The sequence below is a fragment of the Dendrobium catenatum genome, unplaced genomic scaffold (assembly GCF_001605985.2).
Source record: "Dendrobium catenatum unplaced genomic scaffold, ASM160598v2 fragScaff_scaffold_1449, whole genome shotgun sequence".
NCBI lineage: Eukaryota > Viridiplantae > Streptophyta > Magnoliopsida > Asparagales > Orchidaceae > Dendrobium > Dendrobium catenatum.
The window spans coordinates 397,297-415,741 of NW_021319911.1; the positions used below are offsets into that span (position 1 = coordinate 397,297).

Sequence of the window (18,445 nt, forward strand, 5' to 3'; positions counted from 1 at the left end):
GTTAATAAGCTTGATTTTTTAATTCTAAATTAAAATGTATTTTTTTAAGAATTTTATTTTAAAATATAATTAATTTAAATAGATTAAAATATATTATGTCATGATAATTTAAATTAAATTTAAATATATTTTAATTTTTTTGAGCCGAGCCACACAAAACTCAAGCTCGAGTTTTTTTAATATACAAGCTCTAGTATATGTTAGAGATTGAACTCGTGATTCGATAAACTTAATTTATATTCTCATTAATGAGTCTAGCTCGAGCTGACTCATCTAACTTTTATATAAAAATTAATTTAATAAATTTATGCAATTAAAAAAAGGGGGATTTACAAGCATACCATTATATAACACTCATATTACATATTTAACACTTCAAACTTAAATATTTCATTTATACCACTCAAACACAAACATTAAATCAAAAATACCACTATGCAGTTTATTGAAGCATAACAGTTGCTGTTTTACTTCTCTGTCACTGGGCAAAACAGCGGATGGCTGAAACAGAATTAAGCTTAAACCAGAACACATATTACAAGCATTCAACGCAAAAAGGAAAATACACTATATGGAAAATACAACTGTTGCTCTGAGGCATTCTCGCAAGCTTGCAATAGGAGTGGATTTTATCGGGATTTCACTGTCGTTTCGTTGAAGAAACCCTAAACCTGTGGAGAAAACAACAAGCAAAGGAAGGAGTTTGTTGGGAAGAGGATGTCCAGTTTCAGTTGTGCGGGAGGAGCTAGAGGAGCATGGAAGCCGCTTGTGCGGTTAGGGGTTGGTGCAGCTTTCGCGAGAAACCAGTGCTCATGCAGGACGAAACAGAAGGAGTGAGATTTTGTACCTACGGAGTGGTATTTTTGATTTAATGTTTGAGTTTGAGTGGTATAAATGAAATATTTAAATTTGAGGTGTTAAATATGTAATATGAGTGTTATATAGTGATATGTATGTAAATCCCCTTAAAAAAATATTATGATTTTTTTTTGTTTTTAAATTTGTTGAACGAATTATCTATCTGGCGCTCTCTCTATGTCGTCCACACGAATATTTATGGCCTGCGGACGGGTCTGAGAATTTCGGGATTTGTGTCCGTTAACATCGGATGTCCTCACGTGCAGCGGCGGTGGTAAGCGAAATAACTGAAGGGCGGAGGATCAGAATCCGCGGTTACGACAAGCCAAATCTCTACGTCCCGCTCCTCTGCGACCGAAAGGTAAACGGGCCAGGGAGGAGGAGAAGAGAGAGAGAGAGAGAGAGAGAGGCGTACTTCGATTGACAATGGTGATGCCACTTTCGTATCTCGTCGGAGGCGTCGTCGCCTTTCTATTGGGCTTTCTCGTACTGATCAGATCGCGGGATGAGAAAAAGAATAAGCCTGCCAATGCCGGCGTTCCGGCGGAGATTTCGAAGGCTGGTGGAGGCGGCGGTGGGGGTGAAAATGGTTCTGCGGATGATGGGGCCGATGTCATCGTCGTTGGTGCTGGGGTTGCTGGATCGGCTCTTGCCTACACTCTCGGTAAAGTGAGTATTTCTTCTGACTTGCTCCCCTGCATCTTGTTTGCTTCGTCTGGGAGGTTTGATTTAGGTTTATGTTGGCGAGATTTGATTTTCTTGCTGATATTTGTGGGCATCCTCGTATTGTTCTGTCAATGCGGATGTTTTTTTTTTCGGCGTATTTTCAAATTGATTGGTTCTTTGCTTTTTTGGCATGAAAAGGAGGTTGCTACGAGAATTGGGAGTTATGGTGATTAATGGCAATTAAGATTTTAGAACGATGGAAGAGGAACAGAAAATTACTGAGCTCATGATTTCTGGAGTATTATTAGTTTCTTGTGTCTGATTAATTCTAGTGTGGTTTTGGCGATTATACTAAAGAATGGAACTCATTTACATTGGCCCTGTTATTCTATGAAACTGCTGCTTAAGATTTGGCTGAATGGTTATTGGAAGAGATTTGAAGAATTACACATTTACTTTGCAGAAAAAGCGGGGTTACAAAACCACTTCTTGATGCGGTGATGTTAAATGGGCTAAATTTGTTATGTACTTTGGAGAATAAAAGGTAGGGATTTACTTTGGATGATGAAAGGGATTGCATGGAGCGCTTCTTGACGCCATGAGGCTAAATGGGCTTAATTTATGATTTTGTGAGTGTACTTGTGTATGCGTTATTGCATTACAGATGCGAATGAATGATATAAGATGTGCGAAAATTGGATTTAATTGTTTGTTAGGCTCAAGATGAGTCCCAAGGTCAATTCCCCAATGCTTGAGCTCCTCATTATTCCATTCCCAGACTTGCATGTCTTATTTACGTTAGCAGTTTTGCCCAGGTAAGTTATTCCCTTCTTTCTCAACTGCAATCACCATATAAAAGCAGAATGATTGTTGTTATTTGAAATGTTTCTAAATATAATATGAAAGTGTAATCAGCTCTTTACAGGGAACTTAGCAACTACTATTAACTCTTTCATGGCTAGTAATCCTAAGCTTTGCCACACTAATATGATTAAAAAAAAAAAATCAATTATTCTGTATAGCTTTGGATCTTTGTCTTGTCAATAACTGTCATCCATGCATATTATAGTGGGCTACGAGAATTTCTGATTTTTTAAGTAGGGAATACTTCATACTATCTTCCTAATATATTCCTTTCTTGTTTCTTCTTCAAGCCTATCCGCTTTCAATAAGCAGGGAAGGGGGTATTGGAGGAAACATTGGAAAGTGACCTTAATAATATGCTTTCAAAGCCTACTATCCATGGTATGCTGATCAAGAGCATATATCTAGACAATCAATATGCTCGATATGGTCATCTATATTTTTTACACTGGCATTTCAGTTGAATCTTTTTTTCTTCCACTTTCATAGGTAGTAAATGGTATGTGCTGAAGTTTTTCTTCAATTTAATATTAGGTGCTTGTGTTTTTCCTTCTAAAAAAACTTGATTTGTTTTATCCGCTTTTCAAATAACTGGCAGTGCATGAGCAGTTTAGATTCTATGAACGGTACCTTCTAGATAGTATGGTAGTTTTAAAGTGATAATCTTGTGATCTTAATCAGTTGCCTCATTCTATGCTTTTATGTGAAGCAATTCCTTGTTTCAATGGTTGAAGTTAGTCATAGAAATGCGGGGTAAGCAAATAACTTGAATTTGTAGCAGTTTTGATAGTATTGAGACTATGATTGCCATTATAAACCGTCATGTCATATGTTTGTGTTCTGATATTTGAAATATTTTTAGATTCACATTTTGATTAGCATTCATTTTAACTAGCCTGATTTTCAATTCTGCATGTGACAAACCATAGGATGGGCGCCAAGTGCATGTTATTGAGAGAGATTTGACAGAGCCTGATAGGATTGTTGGTGAACTTTTACAACCAGGAGGCTACCTCAAATTGGTTGAGTTAGGCCTTGAAGGTAGTCATTGAATTTTATGTTGCATCCTCTTTACTGTTCTCTTTAGGACCATTTTTCAGCTAATGCTTTCTCTTGCACCCTGCAGATTGTGTTGAAGAAATTGATGCGCAGCATGTTTTTGGTTATGCTCTTTTCAAAGGTGGTCAGAATACCAAACTCTCCTATCCCTTGGAGAAATATGGTTCTCATGTTGCTGGGAGGGGCTTTCACAATGGGCGATTTATACAGAGGATGAGAGAAAAAGCTGCATCTTTACCCAAGTAATTCTATTCTCTCTCCCTCTTTTTTCTTTTTGATTCATTAACCATGTGCAAGATCTATATAAGTTCACCAAACTTTGAAATTGTTTTAGCCGATTCACTTATAACAAATGGAGAAGTGAAAATAATGTGCAACCCCACTTGATGCTTTAACTTTTTCAATTCCTTTATTATTTAGAGCATTTATTTTCTTAGAAGATTTTAATTCTACCTGTTGTTTGCACTGGGGATTGAATAGTAAACTCTGTTTACAGTTTCAATTTGGTAAAAAAAGTACACTTGCTTTATTTGATCCGATCTTTCATTGTTGGTTTGTCATTTCTTTATTCTTGTTCATTCTTGCTTTGGTATATATATATACAAGTAGGATCTCAAAAGATTGTCACAAGAAATTTTGAGAATCAAAATAAATGTTGTGGACTTCCGTAACTTTATAGGTAAATGCGTGGAAAGAAATTGATATTTCATAGATGCTTCTATGGTTTCAAAAGTATTTGATATAGGCTAGTATGGTATGTATGTTTTAAAAGACCATTTCTATGAAATTATGTTTTCTTAGGATAGATTTCTCGGAAGCATGACATATTTTTAGCATGGTATCTATGACATCTAGTTACTCGGAATAGGTTTCCTAGAAGCATGTCATCTATTTTGAAAAATACATTTGCTTATACATTATGCTTTGAAGGAATCTCATGATATGTTATATTTAAATGTTGATGCAAAAGGCTCTTTTTAACACTAGTTGTGAGCTTAGCATCTTGTTGGCATCCCAAAATTTCTTAATTATGACACTTCATGGAGTTGCAACTTTGGATTTGTCAACCTCGTCTGTATTATAAGAGGCATTCATGTTGACTTCCTGAAAATGGTTGTGGATCTAGAAGTCGTCATCATTGGGGTAAAATTCTCTCTATGTTGGTGAAAAGTTTAAGAAATTACCTACGTATATTTATAATGAGTCTGTTGTGCATAACTATGCACCTTTGTGTGTGAATGTGCTTTGACTTGGCCAAAACAACCAGACTTTATGTGATTTTGTACTTAGACTTATTTGTGGGTGTCAGATTTGAGCCCCACCGAAATTCTATGCAAGCCACTTCTTAAGTGTGGCCAAACTCACTCAAAACATAAAGCAAGAATCTAAGCCATTTTCCTTTCTATCTTAAACTCATCTCCAAGTGGATTTTAGCACCAAATCGCCTGAATGAAAAGAGGGAGACCCTTTTTCCCTATATATTAATACAAATAGGTGGAAATGAATCAAATGATTTTAGAGGACAGAGTAATCCTTATTGGTGAGGATAGCCATGTCTTTCAATTGTGAAAGAGAGACTTCCCTAAGGTACAACTTGTAGGTTTCCAGAGCTCTCTGATCTTCATTTGTTAGGTGTCTTCACAGCGATGTTGACTGTTAGTTTGTTTGGAATTTAATTCAAAACCCACACAAATCTCAGGTTTTTGGTGCCATTGAAATCCATCTATCATTTCTTAAGTAGGAGGTCATGTTAGTATTTCCACAATCCCTTGTAGAGTGCTAGGGGAGGGCACTATCATAGTTTTTGATAAATTTGGGATGCAGAGATACTCTTCCATTTATTGTGCGTGCCACATGAAATTGTTGCAAAATTGCTTACCATTGATAGGGCTTGGAAGAAAAATATGTTTAAAAGAAGATCCAAATTTTAAAAGCAAAAGCACCCCCACTTGAACCTGTGCAAGAACTCATTGCCATTGTGTTGCAGTTGAAGCATGAAGATTGGGCTTGGTTGAGTTGAGGGGGAGGTAGAGCACAATTCACCCCACCTTTAATTTGCCTTAAAAAACATGAAAATAGACTAAAACAATACAAAAACATTACAATATGCCAAATTCGAGATCTTTATACTACACATTTTTAATGCTTAATTGCTGGCCTCTATTAGAAAAACGTAATTACATGTCCTACACAGAAAGAATAAAACAACAAAAGCATAACTACACAGGCCCATGCATAATCATGCTTTCATAACTTTAGGCATTCTATCTTGTATGATTCATGAAACAACATGCTTTATGTGTCCCTACAAAATAACGTTGTGAGCGCAATTAGTGGTTAAATTGATATGATTTGATAGACGATGAATGATTGTGAAATTTACCCCTAAATTTACTCTATGTTCCCACTAATCTAGAGCATGAAGATAAGTATACCTCTGTTCATGGGTTAAAGATGTCTTTCTAATAACACTGTAAACAAACTTTACCACATGGTTACCACATGATCGGTCTGATATATTTAAAGAACATTTGGTAAAATACGCTCATAATCAGACTGTAATTAATTTGGACAAGTTTATCCGTGGAAGATAAAGTCAGTGGTGGATTTGAATCATAAATGTTTAGTAATAAGTCTTCCTTATAATGCTTGAAAGTAAACTGAATGGACCTATTTAAAATTTTTATGGAAATCTCGGGACCTGTGATTTTAAATTGAAGTTTGTTGGTATGTAAGTTAGATGATTCATATCTCCGTGATCTACAAGTAATGTTAGTTTTTCTTTTTTTCATGTAGTAGAGCTGTAATAGCAATCTTTTTATTGGGAGATTTATATAACAACAACAACATCAACAACATCAAGCCTTTGTCCAAGTACGTGGGGTCGCTACATGAATCCTTTTTCGCCATTGTGTCCTGTTAAAGTCAAATTCTCATTTAAATCTAATAAAGAAAGATCATTTTTAGTATTTTCTAACCAAGTCTTTCTAGGTCTACCTCTACCTTTCTTAACATAAGTCAAATCTAATACCTCAACTTTTCTAACCGGGTCATCAGAAGGCCTCCGTTTAATGTGACCAAACCATCTAAGTCGACTCTCTCTAATCTTATCTTCCACTGGAGCTACTCCAACCTTTTCACTTATATGCTCATTTCATATCCTATCTCTAAGGCTAAAGCCACTCATCCACCTAAGCATCCTCATCTTTGCAATGCTTAACTTAGTATTATGCTTCTCTTTTAATGGCCAACATTCGGCACCATAAAGCATTGCAGGTCTCACCACTATCTTATAGAATTTTTCCTTAAGTTTGAGGGGGACTTTTCCATTGCACAACAAGCCCGATGCATTCCTCCACTTCAACCAACCAACTTGAATTTTGCTGATAATATCCCCATCGAATTGACCATCACTCTGAACAATAGATCCAAGATATCTAAAACGTGTACTTTTATTAATATCTTGATCGCCCAAAGTCACAATCCGAAAAATTGTCTAATAAAATCATTTATTTGCTCTTGTCATGGTCAAACTGATAGTTATTTGACGAAATGGTTGATATTTTTGTTGTCAATTTTAATATTTGAGTGGGAATTTGATGAATGGTGAGTCAGGAGGGTGTTAGTTTTTAAATACACAGGATTTTGGGGTAGTTGTTTGGAAATTATAACTCAAGTATAGCTTGAGCAATTTATGATCTGGTTCTTTGTGGCTACCAATGAGCAGAGCTTTTTTCCAGGATCCTCTTACTGTTTATGGTTTGGTTGAATCAATAACATATGCAATACTTTCTTTAGTGTTCGGATGGAGGAGGGAACTGTCACATCCTTGCTTGAAGAAAATGGGATCGTCAAGGGAGTGATATACAAAAGTAAAGCTGGTAATGAGATGAAAGCTTTTGCTCCACTGACCATTGTGTGTGATGGTTGCTTTTCAAACCTCAGGCGTGCTCTCTGCTATCCAAAGGTGAAATTATTAGTGGCATCTTTGTTTATTTGCTTTCACATGATTTTCCTTCCATGATAGCCCTATTGCTTCTCAGCAGGGGAAAATTTCCATCAACTTTTTGATCAAGTTGTATTTGGTTTATTTTGACAATACCTTTGTTAGATTATAACTTTATTTGTTAGGTGGATATTCCATCTTCTTTTGTTGGCTTGATCCTCGAGAATTGCAAACTTCCATTTTCAAATCATGGGCATGTCGTCTTAGCAGATCCTTCCCCCATTCTTTTTTATCCCATAAGCAGCACAGAAGTTCGTTGCTTAGTTGATGTACCTGGAAGGAAAGTGCCTTCCTTAGTAAATGGGGAAATGGCAAATTATCTGAAGACCGTGGTAGTACCCCAGGTTTGTTCTGATATCATTATGGGTTTTTAATGATATTGTGGTATTAGTTTTGTTGCTTTACTCCAAAAACATCAAAGTAGTATTATATCCAATTCTTCTTGCATTCAGTTTTACCATAACAGAATCACTTAACTGCTTCAGATACCGAGTCAGCTCCATGATGTCTTCATTGAGGCTGTTGACAAAGGAAAAATTAGAACCATGCCAAATAGGAGTATGCCAGCTGCTCCTCTTCCTACACCTGGAGCACTTCTGATGGGTGATGCATTCAACATGCGACATCCACTAACAGGTGGGGGAATGACTGTGGCATTGTCAGATATTGTGGTGCTACACAATCTACTTAAGCCACTGCGTGATCTCCATGATGCATCTTCTCTGTGTAAATATTTGGAATCCTTCTATACCTTGCGTAAGGTTTGTCTCTAAACTTTTCATGGCTTTTCTAGGGCTTATCTAGCATGAATGGATTTTTTTTTTTTCAACAAACTAGCAGAACTCCATCGCTCTTAATTGTGCAATTTATTTTGAGCATCATATTTTTGGGCTTTATTTGGGACGGCTTTTTTATTGCTTCTTAAAGCTACTTTCTAGTTAAAAAAAAAATTGTATTAAAAAGCTGCTTTAAGAAAAGTAAGAAAGTCGCCCCAAACGAAATGTTGCTCGACTTAATCACTTGCATGACTTGCTGCTTTTTTGTAGCCCGTTGCTTCTACAATAAACACTTTGGCTGGTGCGCTGTACAAGGTTTTCAGTAGTTCACCTGATCAGGCTAGAAATGAAATGCGACAAGCATGTTTTGATTATCTAAGCCTTGGAGGCACTTGTTCCACCGGACCTATAGCCTTACTCTCTGGTTTGAACCCACGTCCACTGAGCCTAGTTGTCCACTTCTTTGCTGTTGCTATATTTGGGGTTGGCCGGCTCTTGTTTCCATTTCCTTCGCCAAAGAGAGTGTGGATTGGAGCTAGGTTGATTGCTGTAAGTTGGTCTTGACTGTTTCTCTCCTCAATTTTGTGAACTAGCCTAAGTTGTCATGGATCCTTTTCATAAATTAATAGTCAGCATATGCTTAGTGTTTCTTTCATTTATTTTTCAATAAGAATGGTATTCCCAGAAGTTCGTCTGAATTGATAGCATTTTCTTGATTCCGTTACATTCAAAGCTCAATTTTTCTTGTTTTTAGCTAATGCATATGCATATTTAAACATTTTACCGTTATTACTAGCATGATTAATCAAGTTGTGAACCAGCTTTATGATAAAACCTGTAGAATTAGACTTGTAGTGGATCAGTTCGATAACATTATTCCGACATTCTTTGTTTAAAGATGATTCTCCAGAGAGGCATGATATATTGAAAACAGTGATTGCAGTCTGGATTGCTATCTTTTGCTCCTTTTATGTCAATTACATCATGGAAACCAGTAAGAGTAGGCGTAAACCACATTAATTATGCAAATCAAGTGCCATTTTCCAATATCAACTATAACAGCCCAGGATATCTGCACCCTCTCTCTCTCTCTCTCTCTCTCTCTCTCTCTCTCTCTCTGTGAAGTGTTGGTTATATTCATTTGCAGCGATAACCCATTTTGCTTGCTTGCAAACCACTAATTATTTCCTTTAGGAACATAATTGATTGTGTCATTTAGTGGACTTAGAAGGTCGTGTCTGTTTGAGACCCAACAGGGCCAGTGATTTGGGTGAGTCAAGTGGATGGTCGAAGCTGAGTTGGTTATGTTCCCTTTTGCCCACTAGGTTTTGAGTGACTGTTCCATTATTTACAACCAGCTGGTTAGAATTTAATCAACCATTGATGGGCTAGTACTTATGCTGCCATATTTACGTTTTATAAGGGCAGTTCTACTGCCCACTGGGTGATGGAAGCAAAGACGTATAATAAGATTCAGAAACCTCACCAGCAAATGCAAATAGCAAGTACTAGAGAGTAGAGAATTGAAAGTGTCTCGATCTGATAATAGATTTGCAGCATTGAAAGTGAGATCATTACTGATTTTAAAAGGCGAATGTTTTGTAGCTACTTATTTTTCATTTTAGAACCACGATTGAACTCATGTAATTTCTTGTCATGCAAATGCAAGATAATCGCTATATGCATGCTTTGGAACTACAGTAATAACTATAAGCTGTCTGGCTAAATCATAAAGAGGAAGCAAATCAAAAGAAACTTAAAAAATGTGGTCATTTGATTCCATTCTACCAATACCATGTAGGGAATCTAAAGTTTAACAAAATGAAAGTAGGTAAACTGTAAAGTCAAATAGCCCCTTTTAAGAATAGTAGTCCATATGGGGTAAATGACAACACTCTGATCTTTTTCTTAGTATCAATGATGTAGTGGTTGCAGTTGGACTCTAGCTTCCATGAAGAAAGTTGGGAGGATAGAGTCCATGAAGTTTAGAAAATTTTATAGGTTGGTAAATCAAGGAAGGAGTAATTTCAACGGATATTTTACCAGGTCTAGTAGCAGCTATAGGTTTAACACCTTATTCAACGCTCAGTAAAAATTATTAGAAAATGAGAATTTATAAAACTGATCTTAAAAATGATTAGGAAATGAGAATTTATAAAATTGATCTTAAATAATTGGGATAAGACTAATGATAAATATTCCTTCAACTTATTTGGGTTTCAGTCTGCCAAAAAAAAAAGGAATGAACTGGGTTTAATCTTAAGTGGGTGTTTGGTATAGGATTGGATTCAATTTTAGTAGGATTTACTAAATCCTGTAAATCCGGATTTAGTAAATCCCGGGCTCTTAAATCCTGAATTGTGTTTGGTATGACAATTTTTAAATCCGGTTAAATCCAGAAAGATGTTTGGCAACATATTACATGATTTAAAATAGTTGGAGATTTAAAATTGAACGAGTAATATAAAGCCACTTAATTCGCTTCCGCATCAAGTTATAAAGTTGTTTGCCATTAGGGAAATAATTAATTATTTAACTAATAAGCCTACTAATTATTTTTTTAATAATTCTACTGCTCATTAATTATTTAATTATTATTTATATTATTAATTATATGTTTAATAATTATATTTTAAATTATATTAATTAAGATAATTATAGTAATTTTTAATTACTAATTATATTACTAACTATTTAACTAAGTTAAATTAGATAATTAATTTATACACTAATTATACTATTTATTATTTAATTAATTTACTTAGTTATTAATATTTTAAATTATATTAATTAAGTTAACGAGTAATGGCTGAGGCGTCTAGGTTTGCTTTTAATCTTCTCTTCTTCGTTCGTTCTTGCTGTTGGGCTTCGTTGCTTCGCAGGTGTAGAGATTGCACGAGTCGTTTCTTCGGCTCCTTCGTTGTTGTTCAACTGTGTGTAGAGATTGCACGAGTCGTTTCTTCGGACGTTACAACATTTTGATCTGAAGCTACGACGTTAGCTCGCTCGCTGTGAAGGTAACTTTCTCCCTTTCGCGCGCTTCTTCCGCCAAATCCCGTAAATCCGACTTCTAGCGGGATTAGGATTTACCGGGATTTACGCCATAAATCCGCAAATCCGGGATTTACGTATTTGCCGGATTTACTGCGACTTTTTTTGCGTTTGGCTGGATTTACCGTAAATCCTAATAAAAACTCGAAATAAATCCGATACCAAACACCCCCTAAAGGAGTTTGTTAGTTATTCATGTTGTCAGAAAAAGTCAAAAGAATAGCTGCTTAACTATAATCATACTTGGGAAAGGTTCAAAGCTTAGTGATTATATTTTTCAAAGGAACAGGCAAAAGTTATGAAGCTTTTTGGTATAAGATGCAATACTGATAACTAGACTTCGAGCTTGTTTATTCTGGAAAGAAAATGATTCAAAGGCCGTATGGAGATGATTATACTATGCGGGCACTTCTTCAAAATTTATATTACACTAATCTCCAAGCAATATAAAAAATTTGGTTAGAATATCCTTACCCGTCTTGTTTCCATTTTTCAGTATTAACTCAGATGTTGAAAATGTTTTAGATTTTAAATTTTGTTTTACATCTTTCTCAGTTAACGTATACTTCATAATTTAGAATTCCATTGCAAGCCATGTATGAATGTTACTATGATACTGATAGAAAACACGTACCCAAGTAGAAAAATTGTTATTTTCGGAAGAAAACAACTTGTTAGCAGCAACCTTGAAAAAACTGTGAAAATCCGAGGGAACAATGAAGGATTTCACTAACGGATGCAGAAAAACAGCAAAAGATACTCATCCCTTCAATTCGAGAGGAATAAACGACTCTCCAAATCTCTAGACGAGAGACTAGAGCCCAAACACAAGAGATCTCAAATTTCTAATTCAAATTCAAGATGAAATCCTAATTCTCCCAAAAGAAACTAATTAAAGACAAAGAAAAATTACAAATTCCCTAAACAGCCCATTAATTCAAAAATTTCCCTCCAAAACAAGCTTAATTAGCATGTAGGCCCCCCATAGTAGCAGTCGGCCCCCTCTCTCTCTTCCCTGGTTCCGCCCAACACCTTGGGCCGCTGGCTGTGGGTATAAACCGGTCCATTAGGGACCGGTTCAACTGGCCCAGGAGGGGCCGGCGACCGGCCTAACCAATACTATCACGATTATCGCTATTACTACATTGCTTGGCTATTAATTTGAATTCTCTATTACCTCTTTTTTTTCATCATTTTTCCACTAAAGATCAACTATGTTACATTGGCTATGGAGTTGGAGCCTCTATTGCCTCCTTTTTATTTCAACATTTTTTCCACTAAAGATCAACTGTTTTATCCTTTCTAGAGCGCATGCGAAATCATTCTCCCTATCATAAAAGCAGAGGGGTTTAGACAGATGTTCTTTCCTGCAACTGTTCCTGCGTATTACAGAGCTCCTCCTACAAACTGAAACAATCCAAAACACAAAGAAGGAAAAATCTCGTGGGTGAACTTCCAACAGGTAAGCGTTTCATTTTTCCTATTTGGGAGTTCAGTGCATTGCTTTTCTCATCAAGATAGATAGTACAATTGAATGTATTCGTTTTGAATTTCTGTTGCTTCTATGATTTATCTACTTTGTTCCTGAAATTGGAGAAATTTCTGTGTAAACTCGTTTTCCCATCAATGAATTCAATTTTTTTTTCAAATAAGATTATCTCACTGCTATATCAAACCAAAATGCTTCTCATATTCATATTGAGAAAGTTGCCAGGTGATTGATTTGCTGAATTTGGCGATTGTAGAGTAGAATCACATGAATTGAGTGCAGTACTATTGGGTATAGTGTTGATTTTTTTTGTTCCAATTTCAGGCTTCGTTTGGGACGGCTGTTCTATTGCTTTGTTAAAGCAGCTTTTGAATAAAAAATTAAAATTTTTTTTACTAGAAAGCTGCTTTAAGAGCAGCAAAAAAACCGTTCCATGCAAAGCCTCAGATGATGATGACAAAGATAAGTCTCAGGCTTTGATTTGAACGACTTTCTTATTGCTTCTTAAATCAATTTTTTTTTATTAAAATATTACTTTAATAAACAATTAGAAAATCATCCTGAATGAAACCTCAATCATTGATGAATGCATTTTTTGTGCTTTATTATGTTTACTTGTATAATTTTCTTTCTTTTTTTTAGGAGATCAAATTGTGCTCTTCTGAAATACCGAACTGTAGAAACCCTCCGGTTACTTTCTCGAAAGCAACTTTGCCAAGCAAGCTGAAATCTTTTCGTCAAGTCGCATTTTTTAGATCTTATCATTACCTAGAAAATTTGAGATTATTTTTCATTATTCAGTTATATTATTTTAATTTGAATAATTTGCTCATGCTCAAAATATTATGTAGAAAATTTGATGAGCATAAACAGATTTTCAAAATATTAATGGTTCAAAGTAACCTCCCTCAAATTTTGTAATATTTTATTTATAATGCTCATATGATTTGTGTTGCAATTATTTATAATTTTATAGTGTATATTTTTTTATGCGGCAAGATTAATTAGTAGGGATGAGTGTACAAAACTAATGATTGATGAAAGTCTTTGGTCTCGAACTAAAAATTACTGATGATTTCACTCCCTCTTATGTGGCCCATCTAGTTAATGTTTTATGTCATTTTTTTTTGTTAGCGGTGATTATATGGAAACTCATATGTTTGCGTGATAGTCTAAAGCTTTATTTGGGTCGGCCTTTTTATTGCTTCAAACTGTTTTAAGTAGTAAGAAAATTATCACAAACGAAGCCTAAGTGGAGGCTATGTAACAAGTATTAGTTAGAGGTTTCAATTTCGGGTCACGGGTAGGGTTCGGGTCAACCCGAAATTGACTCGACATTATTCGGGTCAACCCGAACCCGACCCGTTTTGTCAAATGGCTTGATTTTTCGAACCTGAACCCGATTTGCTTTGGGTCCGGGTCACATGACCTGAATGCCCCGGGATAGACAAAAAATTGCTAGTTTTGGGGTCAAAAAATATGTCAATATTTGATTTTTGGGTCAAATGGGTCAATTTCGGGTTTTCGAATCAAAACGTGTCAGTTTTAGGTTATTGGGTCAATCCGAACCTGACCCGATTTTTGAAACGGATCTATTTGTTGAACCCGAACCCAGCCCGTTTCGGGTCCGAGTTGACCCTAATCCGGAATTTTTGGGTAGGGTTCGAGTTAGATTTTCAGGTCGTGTCAAATATTGACACCCCTAGTATTAGTTATATACATATAAATGAATCCAATCCAAATGCAATAGGATGATTTGGTCAACATTGCAAAACACAATCTAGTAATATTGCTTATGCTAGCAATGCCAATATGCTTTTGTTATTTTTGAAGCTATTCTCATAATGTTGCCAAATAAAGATTCTAGTCACCAGTTAGCACAAGAATGGGATGCAGATCATGCATATGATAGCCTTGCTGTTAACTGTACAAAATCATAAAGAATGTTCAATTGATATTCAGATAGGTAATGAATTTCCAAATACTAATGAGCTTTATTGTTCATTAATGAACCTTCAAGAATGTCCTTAGCATGAATGCATAAACTACTCAATAATTGGGTGGAGTTTGGAGAATCTCTAGTATTTGAAGCTCTCATACTTTTACCTATATGATTATGAATGACAAACATTATAATCACACATCTCAGTCTTCTTTGTTTGGGATAGCTTTCTACATGCTTTTTAAAACAACTTTTAATTACAAAAATTTCTTAAAGTAGAAAATTTTATACTAAAAATCTGCTTTAGAAAGCATTAAGAAAGTTGTTCCAAATGAAGCCTAATTTAATATTAAGTTGTGGCAATAATTCGCATACCATGGAAGCTCTATGAATGATATGTTTAGGACTATTGCTTTTTATGTTTAAATATAATATTTATAAGAATTTAAAGTTATTTAATTAATTATTTATCTTTTAACAAATTTAATATTTTTCATTATTTATCTTTTAATAAATTAGATTTTAAAAAGGAAAATAATTTTCAATTTTTATAAATTTTTTCTTAAAATAATAATTTTGAAGTATAAATAATAATATTATATTTAAAGAAAAAATATAAATATAAATATTTTTTAGTTTTATATTAAATATATATTTAAAATATTTATTCAATATTAAAATTAATTAAAATATATTTTAATTCATTATTAAATATTTAACTATTTTTAAATATTTAATTATTATTTATATAATAATTAAATATTTAATAAAACCCACCGTCATTCCATTATCTCTTTCTTCCCGCCCACACTTTCTCTTCCAGCCCGCTCTCCTTCTATCTCTCTCTCCTCTCATTTTCTCTCTCTGTCGAACACGTCTATTTGTATGACATATTTGCTCATTTTTAAAACTTTAATTAAATATGTTTCTTTTTCTAATTGTCATTATTGACATATTCCTCTCTAAAAATTAGCCACTATTTATTTAGAGCTTCAGCTAAGATACTTTGGCTTTTTTTTCAAAATTTAAATTGGAGATTTCTAAAATTCTTCACAAATAGTGGGTTTTTAAATCCCTTTCATTGATACTATGAGTTTATTTGAAGTCCTAATTAAAGCATCATAGCTTTTAATTCAGGCTCATCAAGTGAAAGATTAATAATTTCTAATATTCTCATATCATCAAGAGACTTAAATGCATCTCGGAAATGAGAGAACTTTGCTCGCAGCCGCGGAAGTAAATACGACGCATCTTTTTTTTTTATTATTTCTTTTTGTTTTTTCAACGGACACGTGTATCGGATATGCACGTCCTTTTGAAATTAAATAGTATTTTAATTGGATACGTCTTTGGCGTATCCGACACGTATCTGTGGAGTATCGGAGGCGTATCCGTATATCGGTGTATCGGATACATCACGCCTTCATAAATAGGTGTATCAGTGCAACATAGATTAGAGCACATCAAGTCACCTCTTTGTTGTGTATCTACTATTTTGCTATGTATCGTAGCTATGTATCCGCTACGTACCGAGCGATATGGCGCGCTCTATTTCACCTCCTACATCTGGTGTCCCCTCACAAAATAATTCCCCCTTTCTCGTATTGTTATTGGAATCTCTGAATTCCCTCAGAGATTCACAAACCTACCTTTTGATACAGAACAACAAGCTCTTCATTACAAGAAGAATGAATGCTTGAAAGAATACAAAGCATCTTACAGAGCTGAGAATAGTTCTGTCCACAGCTAGAAAAGGGAAAACTCCATAGTTCGATCCTTTCCGTCCACACCTACATTTTATTCAATCTGCTCTCCGATCAGGTCGAGACCAACGACCAAAAAGGCGACACCTTGAAAGAGCAAGAAGTAGAAGTGCATCCCTTGAGCAGCGAGCAAGCTGCGGGCGGCGCCGGTCAAGAGCCAAGAGGAGAAAGGCGAGCAGGAGCTCCTTGCGATATATCCGATTATGCTTCTTCTTCGTCGGTTCTTTCCACAGCAGATCTGTTTCTGCTTTTTTCATCGAGCGCAAGTCATGTCGGTGGTTTGGATCGCCGTCAGAAGAGCGGCCGGATTTCTTGGATCGCCGGATTCTCAAACAAGAGGTAGGGGACGATGAAAACAGGGACCTTCTTAGGATTTTGAGGAAGGACATAATTGCTGGAACATAACAGATTAACCAGGTAGGGAGCTCAGCTTCAGGGACAAAGATTGTCATGGGGAGGACGATGCAGAAGAGGGTGAAAGAATAGAACGGTAATATGAATTTTCGGAGGAGGAAGAAGAGGAAGATGAGGTTCATCTTCTTCCATAATGCAATCTGCATTGAATTTGATAACACTTTAAATTTAGTAAGCAAACTAGTATATACATACAGTTTGTGTACACTGTATACACAGTGAGTATACGAGAGATTATTATGTGCGGACCGGACGGGAAGAACTGTCCGGTTTTGGAATTTTTATTGCCTTAGGTTACCTGATGTAGAGATACATCAGGTAGCCTATAATATATCGTCATGTGCTCTTACTCTTTACCGCGCGGCCCGACGACCCAACCCGGAACGAATCCGAGATTACTATGTTCGCGTATTGCTCGGTATTTGCTTGGTATTGCTAGGTACTACTCGTATTTGCTCGGTATTGCTCGGTAATGCTCGGTAATGCTCGGTAATGCTCGGTATTTGATCGGTACTTGCTCGGTAATGCTCGGCACTTGCTTCTGATCAAACTTCGTAGCTTCCGATCCGGTGGGAAGGGAAAGCCGTCGATGGAGAAAAGTCGAACGGCCACGAGTGGAGCCGAAGAAGGACACGAAATGGAGAAGGTTATCTCCACAGCGAGCGGGATCCCGTTTTTGCCTCCGATCAAACTTCGTATCTTCCGATCCGGTGGAAAGGGAAAGTCGTCGATGGAGAAAAGTCGAACGGCCAGGAGTGGAGCCGTAGAAGGACGCGAAATGGAGAAGGTTATCTCCACAGCGAGCGGGTCCCATTTTTTCTTCCGATCCCCAGCAAATACCGAGCAAGTACCGAGCAAATACCGAGTAGTACCTAGCAATACCGAGCAAATACCGCGCATATTCGTTTCGGGTTGGGTCGTCAGGCCGCGCGATAAAGAGTAGGAGCACGTGACGATATATTATAGGCTACCTGATGTATCTCTACATCAAATAACCTGAGGAAATAAAAATTCCTCTATTGGAGACCGCTGATATTAAGGAAAAGATATATGCTGGCTGACCATTCAATCAAAGCCATCTGATCAAATTCTTGATTTGGAAGATGTGTATACAATTGTACATACTATGTATAGATCTACGTATTACGATTTTATTGGAGTACGGATGTTCGCACTGAATAATTTCTCAGGAAACAAGGAATTTTTATTCTGTGCGGAGTTCGGAGTGTCCGGAGAGTAATAAAAATATGTCACGTCACTTTAAAAATGTACCACGCTCGATACCGAGCTCGGCCAAATCATAAAAAGGAGCATGTTTAATGCATAAATATGCGGAGGAATCTTGTTTAAAAAATTTAAAAAATGAGCGAAATCGGAGCATTGAAATCTGATTTCTAAAGGATTTACATCACGTGGTTTCTTAAGAAGCCTTTTTTATTTTATATAAAATACTTTTTAAATTTTATATTTATATTAAATATTATATTTAGATTATCAATTATTTAAGATAAAAAATTGTTAATATTTAATAACTTTTAATATAATTAATATGCTTAA

The 18,445-nt window shown here is 35.7% G+C and overlaps 1 protein-coding gene and 1 pseudogene across 1 annotated transcript; one reads left to right on the plus strand and one right to left on the minus strand.

Moving 5' to 3' along the window:
• Window positions 1-1,125: 1,125 nt before the first annotated feature.
• LOC110095241 (squalene monooxygenase) lies at window positions 1,126-12,705 on the plus strand. The gene is made up of 8 exons (XM_020820689.2): window positions 1,126-1,527; window positions 3,318-3,429; window positions 3,515-3,689; window positions 7,246-7,414; window positions 7,579-7,797; window positions 7,939-8,214; window positions 8,500-8,778; window positions 12,587-12,705. Exons 1-8 carry the CDS (start codon window positions 1,285-1,287, stop codon window positions 12,689-12,691), a joined length of 1,578 nt encoding a protein of 525 aa, XP_020676348.1. The 5' UTR covers window positions 1,126-1,284; the 3' UTR covers window positions 12,692-12,705.
• Window positions 12,706-16,115: 3,410 nt separating this feature from the next.
• On the minus strand, window positions 16,116-16,975 carry LOC114580981 (annotated as a pseudogene).
• Between the last annotated feature and the right edge of the window lie 1,470 nt (window positions 16,976-18,445).

Coding starts and splice junctions, on each gene's coding strand:
- LOC110095241 (XM_020820689.2), top strand. CDS start 1,285: ATGGTGATGCCACTTTCGTATCTCGTCGGAGGCGTCGTCGCCTTTCTA. Junction 7,415..7,578: donor GTGCTCTCTGCTATCCAAAG/GTGAAATTATTA, acceptor TTTATTTGTTAG/GTGGATATTCCATCTTCTTT. Junction 8,215..8,499: donor CCTTCTATACCTTGCGTAAG/GTTTGTCTCTAA, acceptor GCTTTTTTGTAG/CCCGTTGCTTCTACAATAAA.